The 20,303-nt window shown below is 41.0% G+C and overlaps 1 protein-coding gene across 1 annotated transcript in view; it reads left to right on the forward strand.

Moving 5' to 3' along the window:
• Positions 1 to 20,303, forward strand: part of LOC311038641 (uncharacterized protein) — a gene marked incomplete at both ends in the record, with an annotated part of 134,402 nt that overhangs the window by 2,165 nt on the left and 111,934 nt on the right. The window contains 3 exons of the mRNA XM_084048212.1: positions 16,136 to 16,261; positions 17,953 to 18,066; positions 18,220 to 18,322. Coding sequence (XP_083904338.1) covers positions 16,136 to 16,261; positions 17,953 to 18,066; positions 18,220 to 18,322 — 343 coding nt within the window. The remainder of the gene's footprint in view (positions 1 to 16,135; positions 16,262 to 17,952; positions 18,067 to 18,219; positions 18,323 to 20,303) is intronic.

Here is a 20,303-nt window from a genome sequence, read left to right on the forward strand (position 1 = left end):
TCGACATAGTGAGGCGCAAAGGAACTGATGCAAGTTCAAAAATGTCTCTGTGATCTGGACACGTGCCTCTCTGAACATCTTGGGTTGATGTTGAACTAGACTGATGAACTTAAAATACCTTAAATATGCAGGCAACCTCCTGATTCTTAGTTTTTTCTGTAAATGAAAACACAAGTTGGACACATTGGTTGGTTGCAGTTGAATCATGATTTTACTGTTTTTTATGACATGATCATCCAGAGCAACTTCAAAGTAAATAAACAATCACATAGACAGGGCCGAAAATGGAAAATTCCCCCTGGAAAACAATGTGGTAGGCATTTTTGAGTAAAAGTACTAAGTGAGTTGGTTCTATATGATTTTTAGGCGCTGAATCCATTTCTGCCGGATGCCAAGCTGTAAAAGTGTCGGTTTAGGCATAAATATCGAGAAATTTGCATAATGAGCAACTTAATTGCCAAAAACTGGGAAAAGGCTATAATTTAGCTTTTAATTAACTTATAAAGGTAATCTAAGAGTTTAAGTCCATCTTTATGATGTCCAGAAATCCATCTATTACCATGGTGCAATCATGCTACCTTTCCTTATTAGCATAAATTATGCAAGAATTTGGTAAGGCATTACAATTTGTTTTTCTCTTTTAGTCCTAAAAGTTTAGCTCTCGAATCTAAGTCTATGTTTTAATGTCCACTTACTTAATGGCCTTACTAGACTCTAATAGGCTCTATTAGGCTGTACTAGGCTCTTGTCAGCCCTGTAGCCCCTTTGCACTTGAGATTAACCACTGTGTCCACGGGCAATAGTTTTACATGGGTTTGTGTCCACCGGCAATAGTTTTACATGAAAATGTTTAGGCTATAGTATAGTACTGCCCCGTACAACCTAACAGAGCCCAGCACAGCCCACCAGAGCCCATTATAGCCCACCAGAGCTAAGCAGCCCGGCACATTCCAGCACACAAAGTCCAGCCCACTGGGAGAATAGCTTAGGGTATGGGCGTAGTTAAATGACTGTAATAGGCTATACAGGGCTGGGTCCAGCTGGAATAGGCTAGACTAGAATGTTCTAGGGCCTTACTAGACTCTAATAGCCTAGAAATGTTCATGTAAAACTATTGCCGGTGGACACAAACCCATGTAAAACTATTGCCCGTGGACACAGTGGTTAATCTCAAGTGCAAAGGGGCTAAAGGGCTGACAAGAGCCTAGTACAGCCTAATAGAGCCTATTAGATTCTATTAAGACCTAGAACATTCTAGTCTAGTCTATTCCAGCTGGACCCATCTCTGTATAGCCTATTACAGTCATTTAACTACCCCCATACCCTAGGCTATTCTCCCAGTGGGCTGGACTTTGTGTGCTGGAATGTGCCGGACTGCTGGGCTCTGGTGGGCTATAATGGGCTCTGGTTGGCTGTGCTGGGCTCTGTTAGGTTGTACGGGGCAGTACTATACTATAGCCTAGAATTTTTCATGTAAAACTATTGCCGGTGGACACAAACCCTTGTAAAACTATTGCCCGTGGACAGAGTGGTTAATCTCAAGTGCAAAGGGGCTACAGGGCTGACAAGAGCCTAGTACAGCCGAATAGAGCCTATTAGAGCCTAGTAAGACCTAGAACATTCTAGTCTAGCCTATTCCAGCTGGACCCAGCCCTGTAGCCTAATACAGTCATTTAACTACCCCCATACCCTAGGTTATTCTCCCAGTGGGCTGGACTTTGTGTGCTGGAATGTGCCGGACTACTGGGCTCTGGTGGGCTATAATGGGCTCTGGTAGGTTGTACGGGGCAGTACTATACTATAGCCTAGAAACTTTCATGTAAAACCATTGCCGGTGGACACAAACCCTTGTAAAACTATTGCCCGTGGACACCGTGGTTAATCTCAAGTGCAAAGGGGCTACAGGGCTGACAAGAGCCTAGTACAGCCTAATAGAGCCTATTAGAGTCTAGTAAGGCCTAGAACATTCTAGTCTAGCCTATTCCAGCTGGACCCAGCCCTGTATAGCCTATTACAGTCATTTAACTACCCCCATGCCCTAGGCTATTCTCCCAGTGGGCTGGACTTTGTGTGCTGGAAAGTGCCGGACTGCTGGGCTCTGGTGGGCTATAATGGGCTATAATGGGCTCTGGTGCGCTGTGCTGGGCTCTGTTAGGTTACCGTGCCCTCTTTTAGCCAGTGGATGTGTAAAGTGCATCCGTTCTTTCTTAGGCGATGACCATCCCTGCTACAAAGTTTTGTGGCGTTATGTGAAGCCATTTGGGAGTTGGGTGTCTTTTTGCGATTGACCACGCCTATTGCCCCGCCCCCTTATGGCCGAGGGGCATGGGAAGTTAATTTGGTTCATCATCAGCCCATGCTACACCCTTCCACCAAGTTTCATAACAGTTGGCGCAGTAGTTTTTCCGTAATCCTGCTTACAAACAGACGCTCAGACAAACAAGTGGTGGTGAAACCATATCTTCTTTGGCGGAGGAATAAAAAAAACTGGGACCCTTATTTCACTGGCATCCGGTGGATTCTTATTGGGGACACATTGAACTTTGAAAAAATGCTGGATGCCAACTTTGACTCAAAAATGCCTACATGGTTACAGAATTTTACATTTTCGGCACCGTCTAACAGGTGCAATGCCTTGCTCAAGGACACTTCAACAGGGTGATTGGTTGTTAGATGGACACTCATTGGCTGTTTCAGGATTAAACACATGATGTTACATGGACACTCATTGGCTGTTTCAGGATTAAACACATGATGTTACATGGACACTCATTGGCTGTTTCAGGGATTAAACACGTGATGTTACATGGACACTCATTGGCTGTTTCAGGGATTAAACACATGATGTTACATGGACACTAATTGACTGTTTCAGGGATTAAACTCAGTTTGTATCTATGACCAACATGATGTTTTTACTATTATGACCTCAGGAAACATTTTAAGAAATGTTTTAACGTTAAAACATGAACTGGAATCATGTGTTTATTTTTGATTAAATCAAAGCAGGCTCTACTTTTAATTATATGTATTTGTATTCTTCTGAACTATTTCCCAGTTCAACTAAACATTGGTTAAGAGACTTTCTCAGGGACACTTTCATACAAAGCCTGCATGGAGGAGCTGAGCATCAAACCGGGGACCGTGTGTGTGTGTGTGTGTGTGTGTGTGTGTGTGTGTGTGTGTGTGTGTGTGTGTGTGTGTGTGTGTGTGTGTGTGTGTGTGTGTGTGTGTGTGTGTGCGTGCGTGCGTGCGTGCGTGCGTGCGTGCGTGCGTGCGTGCGTGCGTGCGTGCAACAACGTCAACGGAAGCACTGGACTGAACTTTGACTGCAAGGAAAGCTTGCCTGTCTCCTAGCTGCTGACCACTCTGTGTCTCATACAGTGTTTAAAGGTGTAGCTCTTGATGAGGCCATCATCACCTTCACCTTAAAAGCTAGGCTCCAGGTTTTACCATCTAAGCTTAACCTTTCCATTTGGCTCCCTGACAGCCATAGCCCACACTGTATACATCATGACCACGCACAAATTACTGAAACCATGGCCCACATCCTTAATGGTTGTCATGCGTACAGAGGGCTTTACATTTGTAGACATGATAGAATCATGGATCTGATTGCAGACAGTATCATTTCCACATTCAGGTCACCTGCACCAATGCTGTAGTGTATAAGCACTCCACTGTGAAGCCGAGTATGTTCAATCTGTGTAGTGATGTCTCAATGTTCTCTGATATAGCAGCAAACACCCCCAATATTGTTGTTGTTGATGAGAATAACAGAGAGGTTCTCATTCTAGAGGTTGGCTGTACGTTTGACCACAGCCTAGAAGAAGCCTTTTTAACTAAGGTGTTGAATCCTCAGCATCCTCAGATGATTATCTTAATGTGCAACATTGTTTTATTTCTCAACGGTAAACAAACCAGCATACAGTGTAAGTGTATACAGGGTATCTTCACATTCATAAAGTGACAATTTAAGGACTTTTAAGACCATTTTAACACCTCTGAACTGAATGTTTCATTGCATCAAAAGTAGGGCTGGGACTCGATTAAAAAAAATTATCTAATTAATTAGAGGCTTTGTAATTAATTAATCGAAAGTAATCGCATGTTTAATCGCATATAAATATTTGACCTGAGAAGCAATTTATTTTCAGATAAAACAGATTTTGGTATATGAGTGAATCAATGAGTGAATACATAAGTTTAAGCAACAAAAAATAGTTCTGCACACAACCGTGTTTTTATCCACGCTTCCATCAGAGAGTTTTTTAAATCTAAATTTCCCATCCACTGGGCCAAGCAAAGCAGTCTGATCGACTTCTTGTCCCATTGCGTGCACTGGGGTGTGTTGGCTGTTGGTTGGTGCACTGGTATGATCGGTACGCCTGAAACTCGTCCAGTGAGAACTCGTCCTGTGGTGCATAAACTAAGCGCGATTAAAATGCGATTAATTTTTTTAATCGCGTTAATTTTCTGTAATTAATTAATCTAAATTAATCAGTTAAAGTCCCAGCCCTAATCAAAAGTTATCAACAAACTATACTATGAAAAAAGGTCCAACATTTACCATATTGTCAGATATTACGTAAGACAGGCAGCATTTTTTAAATGAGCTATTCTCACAATGTTTATCTGTGTTTTTTTAAGTGAGCTTCCATCACTGTGATGACCACACCGCCCACTTCACACTGGGTGTGTTTTTTTCTTTTGTATAGGGGGTTATATGTAACCATATCTCTCTATAAAAATAGACTACTGGAAATGTGTTGGACCTAGATTTTGTTTTCTATTTGCTCTTATTATTGAAATATAATCTATAGTCCTAGTGTGTGATATTCAACTTTGTTAAGAGTTAAGTGTTGAGCAATCAATACAATTAGCGTTATTAACCATTTACTGGCTAATAAAAGTCCAACAGGACTGAGTGGGGTGTACTTTGGGTATGGTATTTTTTTTTAAAGGTGGTCGTAGGTCATTCAATGCCTTAATAACAAGTTCCGAACTGCTGACCTTTTGAGCACTTTTCAGAATCAGGTAACTTTATTAGAATCATTCTTATGGCCATCTTGCTGATAGTTTAAATTAATACATAGAATAATGTTATAATGACAGAGGTTTACAAAAGTACATGTTCTGATATGTACTCAAGTAAAGTCAGTCACAAGACTATCATCTATCAGGAGGTAGAAGTGATAAATAAATGAGCTCCCAGCTCAGGAACTGTTGCTCTAGGATTCTACACATGGACATTGATCACACAGGTTATCCCACATGAACATAATGTGGACGTTCTGATGAAGGATGCATGAGCAGAAAGTAGTGAGATAGACATGATGCATGGAGAACCAAGCAGTGGTGGAACAAGTACTCACCTGTTTTACTTAAGTAAAAGTAGCAATACCGCAATATAAAATTATACTCTGTTACAAGTAAAAGGCCTGTGTTCAAAATGTTACTTGGGTAAAAGTACAAAAGTATTGTCATCAAAATATACTTAGAGTATACCAAAAGTAAAAGTACTAAAATGTTTGAAAATAGCAGATCTACAAGCTCACAACGCGTTGCGATGCGACGCGTTGTGAGCTTGTAGATCTGTTATTTTCAAATAGCCTCGGTATAAAATAGGTATAGGTATAAAGTAGTAACTCAAATATTCAAATAATTGTAGTGGAGTAAAAGTACAATATTTGCCTCTGAGATGTAGTGGAGTAGAAGAAAAAGTATTGAATATTGGAAAAACTCCAGTAAAGTAAAAAATACCTCAACATTGTACTCGAGTACAGTACTTGAGTAAATGTAGTTACTTTACACCACTGGAACCAAGATGACTGCAGGCTCCACTGGAGGTTTCATCTGAAGTCAACCTAGTGAAATCGAATGATAAAGTAACCATACAGTATATATACTGATGGCTATTTATCTATTTTTGAAACATTTTAAGACAAATCTTGTATGGGGGGACCCCGGCACAACATGGGGTCCGTGGCAGAATATATATTCATTTTTAGGGTCCTTGAAGTGAAAATGTTTGAGAACCACTGTCTTAGCTGATGTGTATTTATGAAACTGTATGAAATGTAGCGCTGCCCCTTTAAGAGAAGTGCATAAAAGGGGTGGCCAGGTCTGTGGCCCTCTGTTTGTCCAGAAGCCTGCATTTGGGTGTTTGGTGAAAGACTTGGAGGCTTGAGGGTATTCAGCCTAATACTTGGTAAGGAAACTTGTGAACCAATGTTAATGCTTTTAGAAGTCATTTTGGCATTATAGAGGTAGAGACACAACGATGTACTGCAGCTGTCAATGCAATCCATATGAGAGGCATCGTAAAATTTAAACTACTGAGGCTGTGGTGATTTTTTTTGTGTTCTAATGAAGTGTCCCATTTGTTTGATTTGTCATTTTTAATGTGGCATATCTGCCATCTCAATATACAACCCACAATATACTATAATATATGTGAGATACATGATTATAATGTGAATTGAGATACATTATATTATTTACTAAAACAGGCATACCCCCATATTATTTATTAATCCATTTGATACATTATTTTATTTCATTTCATTTCATTAGGAGGATGTTGTTCACATTATGAAGTGTGGTTGAAGCGTGGCACATAAAATACATTTACTAAAGCTGTGAAACACTTTATCATTCTGGGTATTGCATTTGGGACAGGCAATCTTTGGGCAGCTAAACACTCACTGTGCAAGGCACATGTTGGACAGCAGGGGTCCTGTTCAGAATAGGACCAGAGTTTACAAGGTGTGGAAGTGTTGCGGTAATGTGCCTTTAGTTTGTTCTGTATGTTTACAGGTGAGAAATGATGAGATAAAGTGTATAAAAGTGATCTTGAATGTGTTAAATGGAGGCATAAACAGAGAAGAGTATCTGTGAAGCAAATGTGTGTGTGTGGAATATAGGTGACTTTTGGGGGGGGGGGGGGGGGGGGGGGCTGGTGGCAAAGGCAAAAATCGACTATGGTGTGGAATACACATTAGATGTCATTAGAAATGCTTACATGTTATTATACCTACTGTGACATGGAGTTAGGTTAAGAAGCTCATCTGTAGCCTGGAATGAATGAGATGTGAATGGTGTGTTGTGTAATATGTTTTCATTATGGGTCTAGTAACCAGAGTAATGTTAGAGTATGCAGCTAATATATTTAGTTTTGGGGAACACCAGTATTATTTTTGTGAGTTATGCTAAAAAATAATCTTTTTTTAAATTTATTTTATTGGAGGATAAACCCCTTGACATGCATCGTCTCGTCTTCCAGGGGGTCCTCAGGCACAACGCACAAACAATGACAAAAAAACGATCACATAACATTCAACAATAACGACAACAAAACAAACTGAGGCTCTCACACCATCCCAGACCATTCTACATCTGTTACAATCTTCATTTTGTTTACACGGCGAAACACCTTTACTGTTGTTCTAATAACTAGAGGACTGTGAGATTTGATGCAATTCATAACTGATCATTTTGGTACAAGAGAGAAGTGTTCTTTGTGATATTTGTATATTCTACTGTTTACAAGTGAGAGAGTACACATGATTTTTTTTATTGATCGATCCCACACCAGCTCAGTGGCCTTGTGGTTAGAGTGTCCGCCCTGAGACTGGGAGGTTGGGGTTCGATCCCCGGGCCGGGTCATACCCAAGACCGTGTGGGACCCAGGGCCTCCCTGCTTGGCACTACTATGCATCAAGGGTTGGATTGGGGTAGGGCTCGGCAAGGCTTACTTACTCACAAGCCTGCACGCTGGGCAAGACCTGGGAGGTTGAGTGTCTAAACTGAAATACCAGAAGTTGGACCGCCCAAGGAAATGATGTTGACGCTTTACAAACTGTTTACATTCTCTGTGAATGAAACGAGTGATGTTGTGATTGGTCAAAAAATATTGTTTCTGGGGGAAATACGTACGACAGAAGTCCCGCCCCAGACACACTCTGCTTTAGGTCGTCACCAGGCTCTTCTCTTGGCAGATGAGTGAGGCTGGAAACGAGGCTACTTACAAGCCCACACCTGTTGTGGTATGATAATGAGAGGAGGGGATGTTTTTGTTACATCAAGAAAAATTGGCACTTTTGACTCAAACCATTTCAGCTTACAAGAAGAATCCCAAAATAGAAAGAGAAGACATCATTACACATAACAACCACACCAGGGGCTCTAAAGGAGTAATGTCAACCTCATGGACACATGAAAAACATCTTCCATCTTTGTGTGTGTGTGTGTGTGTGTGTGTGTGTGTGTGTGTGTGTGTGTGTGTGTGTGTGTGTGTGTGTGTGTGTGTGTGTGTGTGTGTGTGTGTGTGTGTGTGTGTGTGTGTGTGTGTGTGTGTGTGTGTGTGTGTGTGTGTGGGCTGAAGGAACAGAGAGGAGAGGCTATTTCATTTCAACACATTTGAACAATGTATTCATGTCCACGTAGAGGAGAGCATAGAATGACACAAATATTAAAGGCACAGTTATGGTTGCATTCACATAATCATGGCATATGTCTTCATGTTACAATAAGCATATCACTCAGTACTCTATGAGTATAAGTAACAGTATATCACTCAGTCAGTACTCTATGGGTATAAGTAACTACATTACATTCACATTGTGGTCAACAAAACAAACCCAAGAAGCAGGAACATGAGAACGAGGAACCAAGATATGTGTCCATTGTAGCCAACTTGCTCAATCGTCTGCTTCCTCAAATGAGAATGTGTTTCCTTTCAAGGACGGTTCGTGTCTAGTCCTGTCAGAGCTGTGGAGTCCAGTTGACTGTCTGGTCTGTTGCATACATGCACTGAGCCACTGCAGACATCTCTTAGCCTGAGCACAACAACACGAGGTAAGAACTGCATGTCTTTGGAATTAAAATATTTAGTTTTCTAGTTTGTCAGGACAGATGAGGGGCAAATGTACCACAAACTTAAAACTTGTGGTGAATTTAATGGATGTGTTCTTGTGGTCTCAGTAGATATGATTTGCTGGATCACTGATGGTGGAAATAGCATGCCCTGTAACACAAAATGAATCAATTAAAGAACACATACCACTGAGCTGGGATTGACAGAAATGTGTGTGTGTGTGTGTGTGTGTGTGTGTGTGTGTGTGTGTGTGTGTGTGTGTGTGTGCGTGCGTGCGTGCGTGCGTGCGTGCGTGCGTGCGTGCGTGCGCGCGCGCAATGTACATGCTGCCATATATTGTGCAACTTTTGGAAGAAACCATTACCACAGGGAAAGGGGTGTGTGTGACTTTTAGAGGAATGATCCATGACAAAATAAGAGTTTGACTCATAATGATATAAAATCATCATAACTACATATTATATAAAACATAACAATAAGTAAAAGGTAGAGTAAATCCACGTATAAAATCTCTGTAGCATAATTATCCAAACCCCCCTTTCAGACTGAATGTGATGACATCACTGCTTTGCTCTGCAGTAGAAAACACCCAGGTTTGCCATGTCTGCTTATTATAAGCAACTGAGGTTGAGGTTTTAGTTGGGCTTGTTTCTAAAATGTTGTTACTTATTATTTAGACTTTCTATTGTTGTTTAAACCAGTGGTTCTCAAACATTTTCATGTTAATTTTCATTATCAAGTAAAACCAAAATAATAGCCTATATGTATTTGTCCACGGACCCCCATCTGAACATGTTTTGTGCCAGGGACCCCCATATAAGATGTAGTTTGTTAAAAATGTTTCAAACATATTCCAAATATTTCACTTTCTTTTCTCAAGATGTTTGAGATGTGCTGTACTACATTATTACGTCATTTAGCTGGTGTGTGTGTGTGTGTGTGTGTGTGTGTGTGTGTGTGTGTGTGTGTGTGTGTGTGTGTGTGTGTGTGTGTGTGTGTGTGTGTGTGTGTGTGTGTGTGTGTGTGTGTGTGTGTGTGTGTGTGTGTGTGTGCGCGCGCGTGTGCGTGTGCGTGCCCTGGCTGTGTGGGTGATCTTGTGACCGAGTTGCTTATCCTGGCCTTGTTTCTGTCAGAATTAGGAAGTAAACACAGTCCTCCATCAGTTCATATACAGTGGGGCAAAAAAGTATATAGTCAGCCACCATTGTGCAAGTTCTCCCACTTAAAAAGATGAGAGAGGCCTGTAATTGTCATCATAGTTATACCTCAACTATGAGAGACAAAATGAGGAAAGAAAATCACATTGTCTGATTTTTAAAGAATTTATTTGCAAATTATAAGGAAAATAAGTATTTGGTCAATAACAAAAGTTCATCTCAATACTTTGTTATATACCCTTTGTTGGCAATGACAGAGGTCAAACGTTTTCTGTAAGTCTTCACAAGGTTACCACACACTGTTGCTGGTATGTTGGCCCATTCCTCCATGCAGATCTCCTCTAGAGCAGTGATGTTTCGGGGCTGCCGCTGGGCAACACAGACTTTCAACTCCCTCCAAAGATTTTCTATGGGGTTGAGATCTGGAGACTAGCTAGGCCACTCCAGGACCTTGAAATGCTTCTTACGAAGCCACTCCTTCGTTTCCCGGGCGGTGTGTTTGGGATCATTGTCACACTGAAAGACCCAGCCACGTTTCATCTTCAATGCCCTTGCTGATGGAAGGAGGTTTTCACTCAAAATCTCACGATACATGGCCCCATTCATTATTCCCTTTACACGGATCAGTCGTCAATGGTCCCTTTGCAGAAAAACAGCCCCAAAGCATTATGTTTCCACCCCCATGCTTCACAGTAGGTATGGTGTTCTTTGATTGCAACTCAGCATTCTTTCTCCTCCAAACAAGAGAAGTTGAGTTTCTACCAAAATGTTCTATTTTGGTTTCATCAGACCATATGACATTCTCCCAATCCTCTTCTGGATCATCCAAATGCTCTCTAGCAAACCTCAGACGGGCCTGTACATGTACTGGCTTAAGCAGGGGGACACGTCTGGCACTACAGGATTTGAGTCCCTGGCGGCGTAGTGTGTTATTGATGGTAGCCTTTGTTACTTTGGTCCCAGCTCTCTGCAGGTCATTCACTAGGTTCCCCCCGTGTGGTTCTGGGATTTTTGCTCACCGTTCTTAAAAAAACAATTTAAAAAATGACCCCACGGGGTGAGATCTTGCGTGGAGGAATGGGCCAACATACCAGCAACAGTGTGTGGTAACCTTGTGAAGACTTACAGAAAACGTTTGACCTCTGTCATTGCCAACAAAGGGTATATAACAAAGTAGTGAGATGAACTTTTGTTATTGACCAAATACTTATTTTCCTTATAATTTGCAAATAAATTCTTTAAAAATCAGACAATGTGATTTTCTGGATTTTTTTCCTCATTTTGTCTCTCATAGTTGATGTATAACTATGATGAAAATTACAGGCCTCTCTTCTTTTTAAGTGGGAGAACTTGCACAATGGTGGCTGACTAAATACTTTTTTGCCCCACTGTAGGGTGAGAGTTTTATGTTCTACAAGTTCATTTAATGTGTTTTATAACTTATACTATGTTGTTAAAGTTAATGTTGTTTAAGTGTGTTATAACTTATACCAGAAACCTTCAGTATTGTTTACAAAAGTTTCTCTAAACTTAACAAACAATGGAACAGTTTTTACTTTCACTTTCTACTACTTGACAGAAACATTGGAATTTACTTATTTTCATGTTTCATTTCACAGTGTCATGTTTATAGCTCTGTTTTCACAGCCAGCTCAGTACGGGGTGTGTGTGTGTGTGTGTGTGTGTGTGTGTGTGTGTGTGTGTGTGTGTGTGTGTGTGTGTGTGTGTGTGTGTGTGTGTGTGTGTGTGTGTGTGTGTGTGTGTGTGTGTGTGTGTGTGTGTGTGTGTGTGTGTGTGTGTGTGTCTCTGTCTGTAGCCTATCTCTCGCGCTGTCTCTCTGTCTCCCTCCTCATTCTCTCTCTCTATCCGTGTGTGTTTAGAAGTCAGAGCAGGACATTAAACCATTATAATTACAACTAGTTTTTAGCTTGTGTTGCAGATTAAACTTCTACACATTATATTTTCTATGAATATGTTGGATTCATGTTCATGTGTTTTTCCAGACATTTAACCACTTAAACCCTCAATACTTACTAAACATGACCTATTATTTGGCTCTGTACTTGGTATGCAAGACCGAGCTGATGTTCCTCCCGGGGAAGCGTGGCCATCACCATTGATAATGCTGTGGTGACGTCAACTCGGACTGCGAAGAATCTGGGTGAGACCCTGGACGATCAACTGTCGTTCTCGGCAAACATCGCATCAGTGACACGGTCCTGCAGATTCCTCCTCTACAACATCAGGAGGATTCGCCCCTTCCTCACGGAGAAGGCATCCAGGCTCTTGTCATCTCCCGCCTGGACTACTGCAACTCCCTCCTGGCTGGTGCTCCGGCATCTGCCATCAGACCTCTGGAGCTTGTTCAGAAAGCTGCAGCTTGTCTGGTGTTCAACCGCCCCAAGTTCTCCCACACAACAGTCCTTCTCCGTTCTCTACACTGGCTCCCTGTAGCAGCTCTGATCCAGTTTAAAACCCTGGTACTAGCCTATAGGGCAGTGAAAGGAACAGCTCCTTCTTACCTCCGGGCTATGGTTGATGCCTACACCCCTGCCCGACCACTTCGGTCTGCCACCTCGGGGCGACTGATTGCCTCGTCACTCAAGGGTCCTTCTGGTCGATCGACACGGTCACAACTTTTTTCTGTTCTGGCCCCGAATGAACTTCCCACTGATGTCAGGACAGCAGAGTCACTGGCCATCTTTCACCGCAGGCTGAAAACCCACCTCTTCAGGAAACACTACCCTTCCTCTTTGTCTGGCTTACTTGTTAACTAGTTGTACGAACTCTTGTTTTATTGTTGTACTGTTTTATTGGATCCTGTTTAGTCGATACACTTTTTGTATTAGCTTGTGCTCATTTGATTTTGATTTACCTTAGCGCTATAGATATACTCTTGGATGCTTGTTTTTGCAGGAAATGCACTTAAGACTTCTGGTGATTAGTAGTTTCGTTCCCTACCTATGTTGAATGCACTTATTGTAAGTCGCTTTGGATAAAAGCGTCTGCTAAATGACTGTAATGTAATGCAATGTAATGTATGCCCCCCCCTCACTCCAAACCTCTTCGCCAAAAAATAGCAGATCTACAAGCTATACGTTGCAGTGTGTTATGAGCTTATAGATCTGCTATTTCCCCAGAATGTTCCCCCCAGAAAAGGGATGCTGGGGTTCAAGTGCTTGATTTAAAAAACAAAAATAAAATATAGCTGCAAGCAGCGATAATACGGGGCCAGTGAATAGAGAGAGAGAGAGACATGGAAACGGAATAGATTGAAGAGAGAGAGAGTGACATGGAAACAATAGATTGATGAGAGAGAGAGATGGAAACATAATGGTTTGATTGGACATCTCAACCTACTGCCATTAACAGGATTCGAACTCTCAACCTTCAGACTAATAGGCTGCAACACTACCTATAGTGCTATAGCTTTGTCCAGGCGGATATTGTCTGTTGAAGATCATAAACTCTTGCCTTCTTTCATGAACCAAGCCCCTGTTTCACTAACACTAAGATCACTCGTTCACAAACCATTTACCAATGAAGAAATTGTACATCTCCTCAGAACCAAAACTAGTGAAAGTAGCCGATCTACAAGCTCACAAACCATGAAAAGTTGTGAGATTGTAGATCAGCTATTTTCAGAATGAAGTATGTCATATGCTGAAAAAAACGTACTCTCAAATAAGCATTTTAGGATATCTTTACCATTTGCACATGTATTCATTGATACAGTCATGTTGTTTGCAATTGAACTTAAATTAAGTCTGCATCAAGTGAGGCTTGAACTGGCGACCTTGAGATTGTGAGGCATTCATTTAAGGGAGACGCCATTGGCCCAACAGACAAGTAACTGTGAAAAAGGAGATGACACAGATGATACAGTTTCACGCAAATAGCTGAAAAATCCTGGGTTTAAGTGTTTTTCAAACTGCTCAAAATTGCGGACAATCTAAGGGCGGAGCTTACTGGTCAAAGCGATAGATGTGTTCCTCATGAGTCAAGGCACATGTGTAAGCAAGTTTCACGACTTTCGGCCAAACGAGGCATGACTTTTGCCTGTTTAAATTTTGCATTTTCAAAAAATTGCTATAGCGCCCCCCTTTGGCCAATTGGAGTGAGATTGGTTTCAGTGATATTTTTGGGATTTTTGAGCAATCTGCACAAAACGTTTAACACTTGAACTTTGGACCTCTGCCTACAAAAATTTCCAACGGATTTTCCATAAGTGAAAAAATGCAGGAGTTATGAGCCAATGGCTGTTTTTCATATAATTCAAAATGGTGGGCGATCTAAAGGTCAGAGGTCAAAAGTCAGACCACGAAAGCTGTCGGGCATGAAGAGACGCATGTGTGTATCGAAGTTTCATGGTTGTAGGTCAAACAGGGCATGAGTTGTACCTGTTCAAAGTTGGCACTTTCAATTGAGTGCTATAGCGCCACCCTTTGACGAATGAGTGTGAGAATTATTTCTTGGTAGTTTTTCATGAGCATATACCATATGGCCGAGTTTCGTGAAAAGCGTATACACGGTTAAGCCAGAACTGGCAAAAACAAGTATTTTTCAAACTGCTCAAAATTGCGGAAAATCTTAGGCCGGAGCTTAATGGTCAAATCGATACGTGTGTTCCTCATGAGTCAAGGCACATGTGTAAGCAAGTTTCACGACTTTCGGCCAAACGAGGCATGACTTATGCCTGTTTAAAGTCTGCCTTTTCAAAAAATTGCTATAGCGCCCCCTTTTGGCCAATTGGAGTAAGATTGGTTTCAGTGATATTTGGAATGACCCTGTACATTTCTGCAAAGTTTCAAAGAAATGTGAGTCTGCATGTATGTTTTAGGCACAGATGAATAATTTTCATAAAACTGTAATAGTTAAAATCTATCTCCTCCTGGGATTTTTGAGCAATCTGCACGAAACCTTTAACACTTTGGAACTTTGGACCTCTGCCTACAAAAATTTCCAACGGATTTTCCATAAGTGAAAAAATGCAGAAGTTAGGAGCCAATGACTGTTTTTCATATAATTCAAAATGGTGAGAGATCTAAAGGTCAGAGGTCAAAAGTCAGAGGGTGAAAGTTGTTCAGCATGAGGAGACGCATATGTGTATCCAAGTTTCATGGCTCTAGGTCAAACAGGGCATGAGTTGTACCTGTTCAAAGTTGCCATTTTCAATTGAGTGCTATAGCGCCACCTTTGGACGAAAGATTGTGAGAATTATTTCTTGATCGTTTTTCATGGCCATCTACCATATGGCCGAGTTTCGTAAAAAGCGACTGCACGGTTCAGCCAGAACTGCGAAAAGTGGCAGAAGTGACAGAATAATGCCAATAACAATACAGTTCCAGAGCTGAGCTCTGGCCCCGTAATTAAAAAGTTCCTATCACAAAAAGATTTGGTGCCCCCCCCCCCCCCCCCCTTGTAGTAACTCTGAGGACCCCCTAAAACCATTGGAAAGCGGCTTTGTGTGACTTTAAATTAAATGTTTGTAACTACATACCGATATCAAAACACTGGAACAATAGTCTACTGTTTAAAAAATAAAAATGTTTTTCCCAGCTTCAGTGTGCATGATGCCACTCATATCTTGTGCAAATGTATCCAGCATTTCCTGTTTTCTGATTCATTTCATTGACTGTGTAGTTCACAGGTTTAATAAAGACCTAAAGATGAGTCAGTGTGTGGAGAGAGAGGAGGAGAAGAGATCTGACAGACCAGAGTCTCCAACATCCAGCTGTGTGTCTATGAAGAGTGACCGGTCTAAAGGAAAACCTCCTGACTTCACTAAACCTGGACCTTCACACACACAGTATGTGAATCCTCCACAATATAACACTATACAATATACACACTATAACACTATACAACACACTATACAATGTACACAACACTATAACTGTTATAGTATAACATACTATGTTATACTGTTATACTATAACATGGTCATGTTATAGTTCAACATGACAATATCATCTCAAAAGTGCAAATGATTCAAATGAAAACATTCTTCATTGAAAAGTTATAATGAATGCAGGATGTGAATGAATTAACACAGATTTCATACACAACTAACTTGACTCTTGCTGTGTTTGTTTGTCAGGATGAAAAGACGAGCAAAACCAACCACTGATTATGAAGACTGGAGATGTAGACGCTGTGACATCAGGAACACTGCTGAGGATTTAAGATGCAGAGGCTGCAAAATGACGAAGATCATATCCACAAGGTAACTTTGGCTATCACTGATCTGTGTGAACCTCAACTGATAGATACAATGAATTCATTCCTATTTGAATTAGTTATGATGCTGATGATGATGATGATGGTTTTATGTCTTTATAAAATATGTTTAAAGGTGATCAGGGATATGTACACCAAACCTTTTGATTGATTGAATATTCTATTAGACAGAAATGTAAAAACAGCACAGAGTACAGTCAAACACTTTGTCTAAAAGGATAACACCAAAAAGGTCCTTGCTGTCTTGTTTCCATTGGGGTCCTCGGTATTCAATTCATCAACATATAAAATAGCACCAAACATTCAATATCATCACAAATATAAAACACTATATGTACAGAGTAGAACATCTTTAAAATGTTGTTTGATTGTATTTGTCAATATTTATATGTTTACACAACAATTACTACTACTATTATTACGTAGTAGTGGAAGAAGTACTCAGATTTGTTTGTTTTTACTAAAGTAGCAATAGCACAAGTATTTATTCAAAATGATGCTTGAGTAGAAGTACAAAAGTATTGATATCAAAATATACTAAGAGTACAATTGACACTAATTATTAGTTGTAGATCTGCCATTTTCTACTTTTTAACGTTTCCCCCGAATACGGATAATGGGGTTTAAGTGGTTATATATATATATATATATATATATATATATATATATATATATATATATATATATATATATATATATATATATATATATATATATATATATGTTTATACAGTACATTATATGTATGTATGTATGTATGTACGTATGTATGTATGTATGTATGTATGTGTATATATAAATATAATCATTATTATTTTTGTTTATTTTTATATTATATTATTTTTATAACTGTCTGTGGGAGGAGCAGGGTCCCCACACATTTTTAGCAATGAATTTCCAAAACTTTTCCAAAACTTTTCCAGAATATTTAGCCCAATTTCCAGGCCTATATAACAATCATTCAGCGCAATAATGTGTCTCTTACTCCTATGTACAATGCCCAAAGATAGGCAGTGTAGCAAAATAAATAAATAAAAAACAATAAAAAGTGTTTGGGGGTGGGCACAGCCGCGAAACCTCGCTGAAATAGAGCCTGCGAGCAAAAATAGGAGCGGTGGACGACGTCGTTGCACGGTTCGTTGTCACTTGCGGTAGGTCAGGACGGTCTCATTCAAAAACATGTATTTTAATGAGATTTCATCGCCCGCTCGCGTCGCGTCACGTCGCATCGCTGGCAGTGCGGATGGGGTGTTACACAGCCTGTTCGGCGAAAAACTACTTATGTTACATATTTCGTGTAATGTTATACATGTTTATGAAAAGGTTTTGTATTAAAACAAATCAATAGCCAAAAACAATGCATAGCCAAATATTTTTCCAGGACCCTTGATAAATTCCAGGACCTTTGATGAAGTTTGATCAATTCCAAAACTTTTCCAGTACTGGATTATTATTTTTTTAATTTCAAAATATTTCCAGGAATTTCATGACCGTGGGGACCCTGGAGGAGGGAGTGGGGGGGGGGCTTAGAAGGGCTCCCGCATAAAAAAATGTTCATGTTTCCACCTGTACAGTTACATATATATCATATAATATTATGTCATAATATCATAATAATATGTGTTCCTCATTGTTTCTCCCTCCTCTTTCTATGTCTCTTTGTCTTTTCTATCATAGTCTTTCTCTCAGCTGTGACTCCATGAAAGCCCTCCCTGTCTCTCCAGCAGACATGAGGAAGTCTTGGCATAAAGACATCAGACAGGACATCCGTGACCTCCATGTCCGCTGGCTGTGAGTGTTCATCACACAGAAAGCAGAACCAATACAATGTGTTCTCATCATCTTCTAGACCCCAGACCAGCTGAACTATTATCACGTATTGAATGGTGAAGTGAATCTGATGTCTGACTTTGTCTCTTTCATTCTCTGTGTGTTGGTGAGCAGTGTAGAGAACATGTCAACAGGAGACCCAGCTGAGGACATAAAAGACCTGGTGACTGATGCTCAGAACATAGAGAGGAACATATATGAGTCAGCTAACAGCGTGGTAAGAACCTAATATTCTCTCCATGACATTTATTTACATGCTCTAATGAATACATGAACTACACGTAGCGGTTCCAAATACATGTCTAACATTTAACTGTTCCTCATTCAGTGACATGAAAAAAAAAAATGTATATGATAAATGTTTTAAAATGTGTCTAAAATAGGGATGCCAGGTAACCACATGAACCTTAGCGTCCTTTTTCTGAGGTGAACATTCGACAAAAATAGCCGATCTACAAGCTTACAATGCATCACAATGCAACCCGCTGTGGGCTTTTAGATCGGCTATTTTAGGCAAACAGATTTGGTGTTGAGAGAATAAAGCATCAGACCTAGTTCAGAGCCCTGGAGGACCCCGTTCAACTATATATAAAGGGTTAATGTGGTTATCGTTGCTGTCGGGCTGAAACCTTGTATCTCCACGTTTCAATACCCCCCCCATAACGTAATGCCCCATTTCATCATACAAGAGTGTCACTCAAAAGTAGTGAAAATAGCAGATCTACAAGCTCACAATGCGACACTGTTACGCCCCAGTCTAGGGGTACCTGAGACACAACTCACAATCTGTGATGAATATGTTCCCGTCTTCCCCAACTCCCAATAGTGCGGCGGCGTGGCACAAGAAATCAGCCAAATCGTTACGATGAAAGCGCCAAATTTGGCAGAAGTGTTGATTGACATATTGGAAACAAAACCGGATATTGGGACATCACAAATTCTCACCCTGGTGGGCGTGGCAGGCATTTTTCAAAATGGCCACCAGCGGTTGATAAAATCCTCCTAGTTGTTGTCCTAGTAGCCTGAAATGTTGCGTGATGTATGTGAGTATGAAGGTGTGTGGGTGTGTTCATGCTAATTGCTTAAAAGGGGGCGTTGCAATGGGAGTGGCCTAGATAGCAGCAATATTTTGGGAGAATTGTTCAAATAGTGATACAAGTTGGAAATTTGGTACAAATCATCTTTGGAGATCACGCTTCGATTTAGAAAACCGGGCCACTCCTATATCAAAGATGGCAGCCATTTTTTCAAGATGGCCGCCAACATTAGACTGTTTTTGCATTTCTGCATATCTTTTAATTATTTGAGGTCAATCACCAAAAGGCACTCCCATAGTATGTTACCATTTATAACCATCTAATTAAAACATTTCAAAACCACGCCATACAACTGTGCTAACAGTCAAATTCAAGGACGATGACTTCTGAACATATAATCTTTTCCCTTCTAGTTCTGTGTCTTACTCGGTGACTCCAGCCACATGCATGTCATCTCTCACCGCATCCTTAAACCTCCACTTTGGCATTTGGCCTTTCGCCAATGCCACCGTTTCCAAGCCGTACAGCATCATGGGTCATGGCTGGTCCCCCTACCGTCCTATACAGTACATCTTCCCTCTCACTGGTATCCTTCTGTTACAAATAACTCCTGAATAAAGAAACACATCACATGGATGCACCTGGGATGTATCATCAGTTTTTTAGCCTGGGGTCGATGGGTGTTTCGGGTCTCGCAACATACATCCTCGCCGAGGTGACACGGCTGGGGTTGATCAAGCCCCCGACTTACATCCCAGTAGCTACCCACGGTCAGTCCTCTTAGGGCAAGACGGGGCCTCTCAGTCCGCTTATCCGGGACTACTCTGCCAGGACTGGGGGAGAGCGGAGGCTCTGGCACGTGGAGGGACTAGGCTCCGTCGATGGCCTCCTGGCCGTCTCCTACTTCGTCTCACCAGGTGCAGGACCTGAGTATTGCACCAGACTCCCCTGTTCCAAACATTTTATTCTGACGTGATGGTTTCTTGGGCCGTGGTGGTACTACAGGCTCCACTTGCGGCCTCACCGTGGATGTGTTGGGCTTCTTCCTCACGGAAGACACAGGCTAGGGCGCTAACCCATATTGCTCCCGGATGCCGTCTACATTCCGGCTGTCAAACGTCTCTCCAGTGGTCACAAACTATTCCTGGTTGTCACATAGTC

The sequence above is a fragment of the Gymnoscopelus microlampas genome, assembly GCF_963454915.1.
Source record: "Gymnoscopelus microlampas genome assembly, chromosome: 22".
Taxonomy (NCBI): Eukaryota; Metazoa; Chordata; class Actinopteri; order Myctophiformes; family Myctophidae; genus Gymnoscopelus; species Gymnoscopelus microlampas.